Below are 11,703 nucleotides of genomic sequence, written 5' to 3' on the forward strand. Positions count from 1 at the left end.
GTTGAATTATGTTCATCATTTTCTGAAGGAGAAAGACTTTTTTTATTAAGCGAAGTATTATTTTCACTATAGTATCTTTACTGAATCTGGGAGAGAGCAAAGAGTGGGGATAAGGAATAAAGAAGAGAGCAAAAAGTGCAGTTAAGGAATTCTTCACATATATAAATGCAAAGAACAGAAGGACAGATCAGATTGGACCCTTATGTAATGGACGTGGGATAGTATTAGATAGCATAGCTGAAGTTGCAGATGAACTCAACAGTTACTTTGCATCGATATTTACATAAAAAAAACCTTTGTGTCAATGAGATATTATGGAATTGAAGTTGAAAAAAATGTGATTAATGATGTTGAAATTTCAAATGACTATTTAAAGAGAACTTTTGCGCCTACAGGCGAGTAAGGCTCCTGTGGTTGATGGCATATACCCTATAATCTTAAAGGAGGCGGCAAGTGAGTGCATTGAACCATTAAGACTAATTATGAGAGCATCACTGGACTCAGGAGAGATTCCGTTGGATTGGTGTAAATTGGAACATAAAGGCGGTTCTAGGAGTGTAACAGGAAATTACCGACTGGCCAGTCTAACTTCAGTAGTAGGGAAAATTGTGGAGGCAATGATCAAGGGTGGAATTCAGGATCATTTAGATGGAAATGGAATTTTGTAAGATATAGAGCATAAAGGGAAAATCATGTTTAATAAATCTTGTTAGCCATTTTGACAGGTCACTCTTGAGCTGGATTTAGGGAATAATTTCAACATTGTTTATTTGGATTTCAGCAAAGCATTTGACTCAGTCCCACATGACTGGTTACTTTATAAGTTGGAGCAGGCTGGAATCATATGGAAAATCCTTAGGTGGGTAGCACGATAGCTTGAGGGCACCAGACAGAGGGTTGTGATAAATGGTTATTCCTCAGATTGGGTTAATATAAGAAGTGGGATTCCCCAAGGATCAGTATTGGGACCACTGTTGTTTTTGATTATTTTAAATGACATCTATGAAGGGATGGAGGGCGTGAGGTCTAAACTTGCAGATGATGTAAAGATCAGTAGAGTAGTTAATGATCACTGTCAAGCAGAGCTTCTTCATAGTGACTTAGATAGACTTCCAGGATGGTCAGAAAAGTGGCAGTATACTTTAATTCAGCAAAATGCACCGTCTTACATCTGGGGAATAGCAACCCCAAAATAACTTATACACTTGGTGGAGTTGAACTAAACTCAGTAGTGGAGGAATGGGACTTGGGAGTTACGATACGGTCAGACATGAAGTTGTCCGAGAATTGTGGACAGGTTGCAATGTTGCATGGTGTCCTATCGATGATTTATTGAACATTTACTAGTAGTGATAACGACATCATAATCACATAAAGGTGATTATGATGTGATTAAATTATAAACAATTTTTTTTTTTTAAAATTAGTACCAAAAAACCGGTATTTTTTGTATCAAAACCGGAAAAAAAAAAATTACCAGGATCCCAGTATTGTAGGCCCTAGTGAACGGTTATACAGAGAAATAGAGTCAGCCAGTAAATTAGTGTCTTATAATAGGGGATTTTAATTTCCCAGATATAGACTGGAACTCATGGGTGTCACTTGCACACTAGCAAGGCTTTTGTGGATTTATTGGATGATTGCTTTATACAGCTGTACGTTAGAGGCAACAAGCGGGAGTAATTCAGCAGTGATTATTCATGCATTAAGAATTTACAGATAAAGGAACCACTAGGTGGCAGTGATCACAGTGTACTGATATGGAATTTACATAAAGATGTAACTACCATCATTAAATTATTTTTTTTTGCTTTTGTAAAGGTGACTACAGGGAACCGACCGATGATGTTACCAACAGCAAATTCCAAATGGGAAGCATTCAAGTAAGTAATTTTTGAAGCTACTAGGCTTTTTGTTCCAACTAAGAAATACTGTTTTTAGTTTAGGCCCAAATGGATGTCAGATAAACTAATGAGACTTGTGGGAGAGGAGAAAAATGCGTGGGATGCACATAAATTGTCAGGAAACATATAAGAAGCCTAAGGTAGATACCAGCTAGTCTCAAATCAAGTCACAAACAAAGTTAGGCAAACGAAGGCAGATTATGAGAAATATTTGGCAAAGGATTCAAAGTAAAACAGAAAAAGACTTCTTTACTTATATAAACTCTAAAAGGAAATGGATCAATCAGATTGGTCCACTTGATGAACTCTAACAGGGAGTTAAATGACTTTGTAATAACTGAGAGAAGGTGCAGGAGAAATCATTGAAGTTAAACATAAGAAAGGCACCTGGGGTAGATGGGATCTATCCAGTTATAATTTAAAGGAGGTGACAAAGGAAGTATGGAAACTCTTAGCCATAATTTTGAGAGGATCCTTAGACTCAGGGGAGATACATGTACACATCCCCATGGACTGGAGTTGTGCAAATGTATCTTCAATTCACAGAGGGGAATGAAAGGGTGACATGAGCAATTACAGACCTGTTAGTTTGACTTCGGTTTCAGTGAAAATAATGGAGTCACTGGTTAAAGAAGCATTGCAGGAACAACTAGACAAGACTGCAGTAATAATTCAGACAGGACTGGTTCTGTGCTGTGTCGATTCGATATTTTGACATGGTCACAAAGAACACAAACCAAGTATATGAAAACAAAATAATTCTGTTTTCATATACTTGGATTTCATGAAAGCTTTTGATACTGTTGCACATGGAAGACTACTGTACAAATTGGAGCAGTATGGCATTAAGGGCTAGTTTGCTACAATGGATAAAAGGATGGTTGAGTGGGAGAAGACAGAAAGTGATAATCTGTGGATACTGCTCTACATGGATTAATGTTATTAGTGGTGTTCCTCAGGGTTCGTTGTGGGGCTGATTGTTGTTTTGTATATTTATCAACAATGATATTGACGAAGGTATATCAAGCCTAATGTCAGAGTGTGCAGATGATACAAATGTTGGGAGTGTTATTAATAACAATATTGACAGTATGCTTCTGCAACAGGATCTGGAAACGTTGGGCAGATGGGTTGAGAAGTAGCAACTGAAGTTTAACGTTGACAAATGCAAAATACTGCATATAGATAGCAATAACCCCAGAGAAATGTAACAACTGGGTAGTGTTACACTCAGTGTAGTGGAAAATGAAAGGGAACTGGGGGATAATTGGCAGTCAGATATGAAGTTTTCTGAGAAGTGCAGACAGGCTGCCAGAGCAGGTCATGAAGTTTTGTCTATGATATATAAGAATTTTGCTAGCAGAGACAAGGAGGTGATTATACCTTTGTATAAGGTGGTCAGGCCACACCATGAGTACTGCATACAGGCCTGGAGGCCTCATTTTAGAAAGGAATGTAGAATTTCTAGAATGTGTACAGAGAAGGGCAGCAAGATTGGTGAGAGGAACAGAGGGGTTCTCCTACCAGTAAAGGCTTAAATTCTGTGAGTTGCAGCTTCTGGAGATTAGACACCTGCGAGGCGATCTGATTGTGGTGTATAAGGCTGAATGCTGATGGAATTCTTCCTCTTGCTCGCTCAGGTTACAAACCTAATGTAGAGCTGCTGGAATGAGTACAGAGAGTGGCAATGAGATTGATGAGGGGGAATAAAGGGTTGCTCTTACCAAGAAATGCTTAAATACAGCAAATTGTAGCATATGGAGACTAGACACCTCTGAGGTGATCTGATTGATGTGCTAATGGTTGAGCATGCTCAATGCCGATGGGATCTTTCCTCTTGCTCAGATTTTGCACTTGAGAGGGCATAAATCAAATTGAGGAAAGGAAGTTGTACAATAGATGTGCAAAAATTTTGCTTTTGTCAGCGAGTAGCTGATTGCTGGAACAAACTTTCATCTCTCGTTGTGACAGTTGATAACTTAAATAAATTCAAGGAAGAATTGGACAACCTTTTCGAGTAAATGTATAAGTGAAATGGGAATTTGGCTAAGGTAAAGAAAGCCTGCACGAGAAGCATGCAAAAGTTCGATGAAATTTACCGGTAAAAGTACTTTGCCATAACGGTATTTGTATATTTGTATTGTTGCTCGCTCAGTAAACAGACGGTGAGTGTTATCGGTCTGGCGTAGAAGTTGAATCCCACGGGATCTTGAAACCTTCCCGAAGTGGAGGGGGGATAACCTGACCTTTTTTCTTTAGAATCACTAATTGAATCACGAACAGAGTCATATTGGAAGTTCTGGCTTCGTAAAAAATGTTCGTAACGTAGTTTCACAGTTAAACTTTTTCGATAATAGGCGTGCTTCTCGTGTGGGCTTCCTTTGCCATTTTTTTTTTTTTTTCCCTTAATAAATAATTTATCCACTACTCCAGTGAGCTAGAGAAAAAAGGTCACATTACCCCCTCCACTTCAGAAGGGTTTCAGTCTCCCATGGGATTCAATTTCTACTCCTGACCAATAACACCCACTGTATGTTAACTGAGCAAGCCACAATACAAATGCCGTCACGGCAAAGTACTTTTACCAGTAAATTTCATCAAAATTTTGCGTTCGTGCAGGCTTTATTTATGTTCATCGGGAAGTTTTTTAGTGATGCTGTATAGGCTTTGTTTTTTAGCATCATATGCCTCTACTAATGCTAATGCTAATCTCCAGATGCTGCAATTTGCAGAACTGTAACTTTTCACAGTAAGGGTTTGTTTGTTAAGGGAAAGTGTTATCTGACCAATTTGATTGGATACTCTGATGAGGTCAAAAGGAACTGGGTGCAAAAAATAATTTTTAAATCATATACTTGAATTTTAGGAAAGCTTTTGATACTCTTGCACATGGAAGACTACTGTAGAAGTTGGAGCAGTATGGCATTAAGGATGGTTGAATTAAAGAGAAAAGAAGACAGAGAGTGGTAATCAATGGATGCTGATCTTCATGGATTAATGTTATTAGTGGAGTTCCCAGGGGTCTGTGTTGGGCCCATTGTTGAAGAATGGGCCCAAATATTGATGAAGGTATATCAGGCTCAATGTCCATGTTCACAGACAATACTAAGGTTTGGTAGGGTTGTTAATGATAGTAAGGACGGTGTGCTGCTGCAACAGGATCTAGAAAAGTTGAGCAGATTGGCTTATTGGTTGCAACTGAAGTTTAACGTTGACAAATGCAATATGGGTAGCAGTAAATGAGAGTAGTAGAGAATAAAAAAGACCTGGGGATAATCGTGCAGTCAGATATGAAGTTTTCTGAGCAGTGTCGACAGTCTGCAAGAGTAGCTCACGGGGGTCTTGTCAATGATATATAGCAGGGATGGCCAACAAGTTGATCGCGGCTTTAATTTCGGTTGATCATGACAAATTTTAAATATACAGTCATCCCTCGATTTGCGTGTCAGGTATACTACCAAAATTTTATATATGCACAGCACGTTTCACTACCTATGTGTTATTTAATTATTATTTATTTATTTATTTATTATTTTTTTTTTTTTACGAAGCTTCAAAAATAGGAATGAAGAGCAGATTTTGAAAATTTATTTATTTATTTATTTATTTTGCATGACTGGAGATTTCATTGAAGGAGAAATACATTTCACCATAATAACGTAAAATACCACAGAATTCCATCTGTCGGTATTATTGCAAATGCAATAAGATTGAGTTTACTACCCGTTTATAATTAGATTGCACTAACAGAAAAGCCCAATAAACCGGAAAGTGCAAATTGTTTTTATTGTTTTATGGTCGTAACCCCCAGAAATAGCTTTAGAGAAATATTACAAAGGCATTCAAAACCAATTCTTATAAGGATATAAACCAAACAGAGCAATAAACGATGGTGTTTTTGTCCGGTTATTTTGGAAACAACTTTTTCATTCGAGAATCCTCTTTATCAATTATCCGATGTTAGCTGTTCAGACAGAATATTTTTCCGGTTCGCACAAATTAAAGTGTTTTAATCAGTAAGCATTGCTTTTTCTGATTTAATAACTGGACATTACTTATATGTTAATTTAATACCTTTTGATTTAAAATGAATACCACGAAAAAGAGTAAAACGTATCATTTTCATCAAGAGTGGGAACCAGAATACTTTTTTGTAATGGTGAAAGAAAAATGTTGCTGTTTGATTTGCAATGCTTCTGTGGCTTTACCCAAAAAAAGGAAGTTTAGAAAGGCACTTCAACGCACTCCATGGTAAATACCAATCTAAATTAGAAGAACTTAAATCCAGATTATTTGCGCAACAAAATTTCTTCATGACACCTAATTTACAATCTAAAGCAGTAAATGTAGCATAATTTAAAGTGAGTCATCTTCTTGCAAAAAAATTAAAACCATTTTCTGATGGTCAATTCTCATCAAAGATGCATTTTTAGAAATAACAGATTCTATTTTTGAAAATTAAGAACAAAAATGAAATTAAAAGTGCCCTTCAAGATTTGCAATTATCCCAAAATACTGTGATGCGACACATCGAAAAAATGAGTAAAAATGTGAGCGAACAGTTGCGTGCTGATATTGCTAATTGTTTGTCCTTTTCTTTACAACTGGATGTATCTACAGATGTCAGTTATACAGCTCAGCTTGTTTTTATTCGTATTGTTTTTGATGATTCTGCCACTAGAGAAGAACTGCTGGGTATGGTTTCATTAAAAGAAAGAACTAGAGGTCTTGACATCTTTAACTCATTCAAACATTTTATTGAAAAAATTAAATTACCACTATTTCAGCTCGTATCAGTAACAACAGATGGATCTAAAGCAATGACGGGGCATCTTAATGGATTCATCGCATTGTGCCAAAAGGATGATGAATTCCCAGATTTTTTGAGTTACCACTGTATCATCCACCAACAAGTGTTAGCCAGCCAAATACTAAAAGTGTTATGGACATCGCTTTCAAAATCGTGAATTCCATCAGAGGACAATCTCTTCAAAGGAGACTTTTCAAAATGCTACTCGACGAAAAAGAACCAGATCTGATATTACACGCAGATGTGAAGTAGCTGAGTCGATTGAAATTTTCTGAATGAAATTAAAAAATTTGTTGATCAAAGGGGAGATGATTATCAGCAGCTACAAGATACAGAGTGGTTGTGTGATCTGGTTTTTTTTGGCAGATTTTTCCAGTAAATTAAGTGATCTGAATTTGGAATTAAGAGGAAAAAATAAAAATGTGGGTGACATGATTAGTAGTATTTCTGTATATAAATATCAATTTTTGGCAATGGCTAAGGATCTCAAAGAAAACAAATTCGACCATTTTGCAAATATGCAAGATCATTGGCAAAAATATCCTGTTTTTGAATTTAATAGTGAAAAATATGTTTCTGAAATTGAGAAAGTTGTGGACAATTTTGAAATCAGATTCAGTGATTTTAAAACAATTGAAGACGTTGTTCAATATATTTCTTATCCATTTAATGTCGTCTTAGATACAAAACAAATTGCAGAAAAAATCGCTGCAATTTTTCACATGGAGAAAATATTACTTGAAAATGAAATTATTATATTGTGAAACGATATCTTCCTGAAAGCCAGATCATCAGAAAAAGTTTTGGAAATATATTTGCTGAGAAAAGTACCCAAATGGAAAAAAATGGAGTGAACTTTCCTGTTTTGGAAAGTTCCTGCAAATGCAAAACAAATTCCTGCTTTGGTTCCACATATCTGTGTGAATCGGCCTTTTCATATTTGAAACAAACAAAGACGAAGAATCGCTGTGCTCTTACGGACTTGCATACAGAAGATTCTTTACGGTTGGCCTTATCACGGTATATCCCCGATTTTGAAAGCTTGGCAGATGACATGAAGACACAAACTTCTCATAAATTAAAATTTTAAATATATATGAATTTAAAACAAGAATTCTGAATTATATTGAATTTTAAAATTTATAAAAAAATTTCAATATGTGTTGATTAACTTTTTTAACCTTGTACAATGAAATTTTTGAGATGTTAGATCACGGCACATTTTGAAGGAAAAAAGTAGATCGCATCACAAATTAAGTTGGCCACCCTTGATATATAGGAATTTTTCTAGCAGGAATAAGGAGGTGATTGACCCCTTGTAAAAGGCAGTGGTCAGGACCTGTACTCAAGGTAGACCTGTACACCTTGAGTACTGCATACAGGTCTGGGGCCTTTATTTTAGGAAGGATATAGGGCTGCTAGAACAAATACAGAGAAGGACAACAAGATTAGTGAGTGTGCCACTCACTAATCTTGGGAACAATGGGTTGCTGTTACCGAGAAATGCTTGTTCTTCAACTTTCTGAGTCTGGAGACTAGGCACCTGCAAGGTGAACTGATTGAGATGTACAAGGCCTTGAATCCCATCACTCTTGAGAAAGTTTAAGGGTGATGGAATTCTTCTTCTTTCTTAGATTTCGCACCTGAGGGATCATAAATTCAAGTTGAGGAAAGACAGTTGTAGAATAGCTGTGTGGAAATTTGCCTTCTGTCAGCAGGGGTGGTTGATTGCTGGAACAAACTTCCATCAGTCATTGTGGAATTTGATAGCCTAAATAAATTCAAGGCGAACTAAACAAACTCTTGGAGTGAATGGATGGGTGAAGCAGGAAGGGATTTTTTTTTTTTTTTTTTTTTTGGCTGATGCTATATAAGCTTGCTTTCTTGCATCATATGCCTCTACTAATGCTAACTTCATTTAAATTTATACATTCTAATACCCGAATAGTCTGTATTAAAAATGTGTTGCTCACTAGCTAACACGTGCCCTTTAATTTCAGACTAATTTGAATCCACCATATATATATATATATATCTGCACTGTCCTCTCAGAACGTTTGTTAATTCCGCCCATCCTTTTTTTGCACAATAGATTTCCTCCGAAAATATAATCCTGACAATATGGGCACAGTCTGTCCCTCGTGATATTTCTTTGGACCAGTGCATTCCGTGTTTCGGATTGTCGCTGTGCTGTCCGATGCAAGTGTGTAAGCCATGGTCTTGAAGTTGGCATCTGAGAGCTTGATAGGACTTCCCATCTTAATTTCTTTGAAGGTATCGATTCTGTTCTTCAAGCTGCTATAAAATAAATTCCCATCAAAACACAGAGTTTGCATATAATTCCCTCACACTGTTTGTGCTGAACACACACAAACACATCCTCTTTGGCTGTATATCTTGTTCAGACAAGTTCACAAACATCAAAGCAGTAGCATATTTTATAATGCTGTGATTCATTGGAGAACTGCCCTGTTCAGTTCTCCTTTGAGCCACAGAATTCCCCCTACTTTGAGCCCTTTGTTTGCTGCTCTAGCCTGAGGCATGATTTTCATTTAATTTAATTTGAGAATACCACAGTAATTGCATTACTCTGTTCAAAGGTTATACAACAGTAATGTATATTATTCTAAAAAGTTAGGTTACATATTTTTTGAGAGAAAATATTGTGGTAATTAACTAATTCTAATAAAAGATTAAATAGCTCTACACCCCGCATAAGTTTTTTTAATGGCAACAAAATGATCAAGTTTTTAAAGGTCACAGCTATATGGAGCACTTCTAACCAGAAACACTGACAGGACGGGCATCGTGTGCTGGGGTTCCAACATAAATTGTAATTGTGGAACCCACACACACCGTATTATGGAAGTGATCGTTATGAGAAATGATGAGCTAATGACATGGCATACCACCATTGTCCTACTTCCGTAGAGTACGTTGACTGATTTTTGTTTCTTCTTTTTCACCATCCACAATCAGAATTAATTTGGCTCTAGCACATGCATATATTTGTAATTCACCTCTAATGATGTCTTTCATACCTTCTTGTCTAAGTTGATAAACAGGCACATCACTTTGAAAGCTACTTGGTGTATATTTGTTTTAATTCTCTTAGTATTTTAAGTTTTTGTATATTTTCTTCTTTTATATAGCGTGGACCCCTGCATCAGTCAAAAAAAAAAAAAAATACCCTTCTCGTTTCACCCATCCATTCACTCCAAAAATTTGTCTAGTTCAGCTTTGAATTTATTTAAGCTATGTAACTTCAAGAAAGACAGATGGAAGTTTGTTCCAGCAAACAACTACTTGCTGGCTAAAGGCAAATTTCTACCCCCTCAGGTAGAATCTTAGCAACAGGAAGAATCCCATCAGCATTGCACTTGCTGAAACCATTCAAGGCCTTATAACCCTCAGTCAGATCACCTTGCAAGTGTCTAGCCTCCCGACACTGCGATTTGTAGAAGTTAAGCCTATCTTTTTAACAGCAACCCTTCGTTCCACTCACTAATCTCATTGCCCTTCTCTGTACCTGTTCTAGTAACTCAACATCTTTCCTAAAATGATGCCTCCAGACCTGTATGCAGTACTCAAGGTGTGGTCTGACCATTGCCAAGGGAATAATCACCTCCTTATCCCTGCTAGAAAAATTCCTGTATATCATTGACAAGACATCATGAGCTACTCTTGCAGCCCGTCTGCACTGCTCAGAGAACTGCACAATATGCAAATCACGATTGTGATTTGCATATTGTGCAGCCAAACCATAGATAATTTACTAATTAAGATAACAAACAGTTTTACCTATAAAAAAACAATTGTGTCAAAGGGGGATTGATAAGAACTTCAGCACAAAGCATATTCAAATTAATTCAGTTTTCATATCATCGTGATATTGCTAAGTTTGAAGATGGGACAGAATTTAAAAAATGGTACATTTCCAAACTCAAGTGAGTAATGGGACAAGTGGTCACTATAGTAATGAGATATCACTAATGCCAGTAACATCAGTTAGGTAGTTTATTGCTTCCTAATTGATGTTACTGGCCTTAAAGTTCCCTCTAAATATCAGTTAATTTTTTTATATTCTCTTGAATACTTAAATTCCTTCAGCAAATAAATGACCTGCATTAATATATAAATCTGAATTGACTAGGTTTGGGTGTTGTCAAATGCTTTACCCATTAGCACCTGCAGATAAATTTGGCACTATATATGATTTCTTGAATTAATAATAATAATAAAGTAAGATGAGTTCTCCCATCTGCCTGATTGAACATATTTAGACTGCAAAATGGAAGTGTGTGAAGGTGAGAGGATAAAAGAAACCCCCACATGCAGGTCTAGCAGGTTAAGAACTATTGGTCCCTCCTCCCTTAATGCTTATTTAGTCTTTTAATTTTTTTTTCAGAATGCTATAGTTTTGGTTTGAATTTTCTAGGATCTTGTCAAAAGCCACTTGATGTTTGCTGTAAGAGAAGAAGTAGATATTTTAAAAGAAAAGATATCAGATCTGTTGCATCGAATATCACAGCTGGAATATGAAAATAGTATTCTTAGAGCAAGTGCTAATCAAGAAACATTGCATAAACTTATAGAGTGCCAAAATTTTCATTGCCACTCTCTGGAAACAGTTAATTCATCCCAGTTATATAACAATACTTGAATGCATTTTAAATACTAGTCAAAACACCTTAACTATTTTTGTAATAAAGATGCAAAATATCATAATATTTTCAAAAAGTTTGATAAAGTTTTATATATGAAAAATGGAAGTTTTGTTCAGCAGTTAAGTATAATGTTAATATTTGTTACTGTTTATGAAGATTAATTTTAGGTAAAACTTCATTAATATATTTTATTTTTTTCTTATGATCAATGTTTTTGCAACTTCACTGAAGGAAGTTGGCTTATCCACATATATATATAATATTTTTTTAATGGCATAATTTTTCTTCCTTCCACTATGGTTCAGAGACATTTTGAAATTTA

General features: G+C 36.0%; 1 protein-coding gene across 1 annotated transcript in view; it reads left to right on the forward strand.

Annotated features, from left to right (window-relative positions):
• The window catches only part of LOC150091117 (uncharacterized), a 241,223-nt gene extending 229,874 nt beyond the window's left edge, over positions 1-11,349 (forward strand). The window contains exons 4-5 of the mRNA XM_090384939.1: positions 1,822-1,883; positions 11,153-11,349. Coding sequence (XP_090241065.1) covers positions 1,822-1,883; positions 11,153-11,174 — 84 coding nt within the window. The 3' untranslated portion in view covers positions 11,175-11,349. The remainder of the gene's footprint in view (positions 1-1,821; positions 1,884-11,152) is intronic.
• The last annotated feature ends 354 nt before the right edge of the window (positions 11,350-11,703 follow it).

Source organism: Mastigoproctus giganteus, chromosome 1 (genome assembly GCF_048544385.1).
Source record: "Mastigoproctus giganteus isolate SK-2022 chromosome 1, ASM4854438v1, whole genome shotgun sequence".
In the NCBI taxonomy this organism is placed as follows: Eukaryota; Metazoa; Arthropoda; class Arachnida; order Uropygi; family Thelyphonidae; genus Mastigoproctus; species Mastigoproctus giganteus.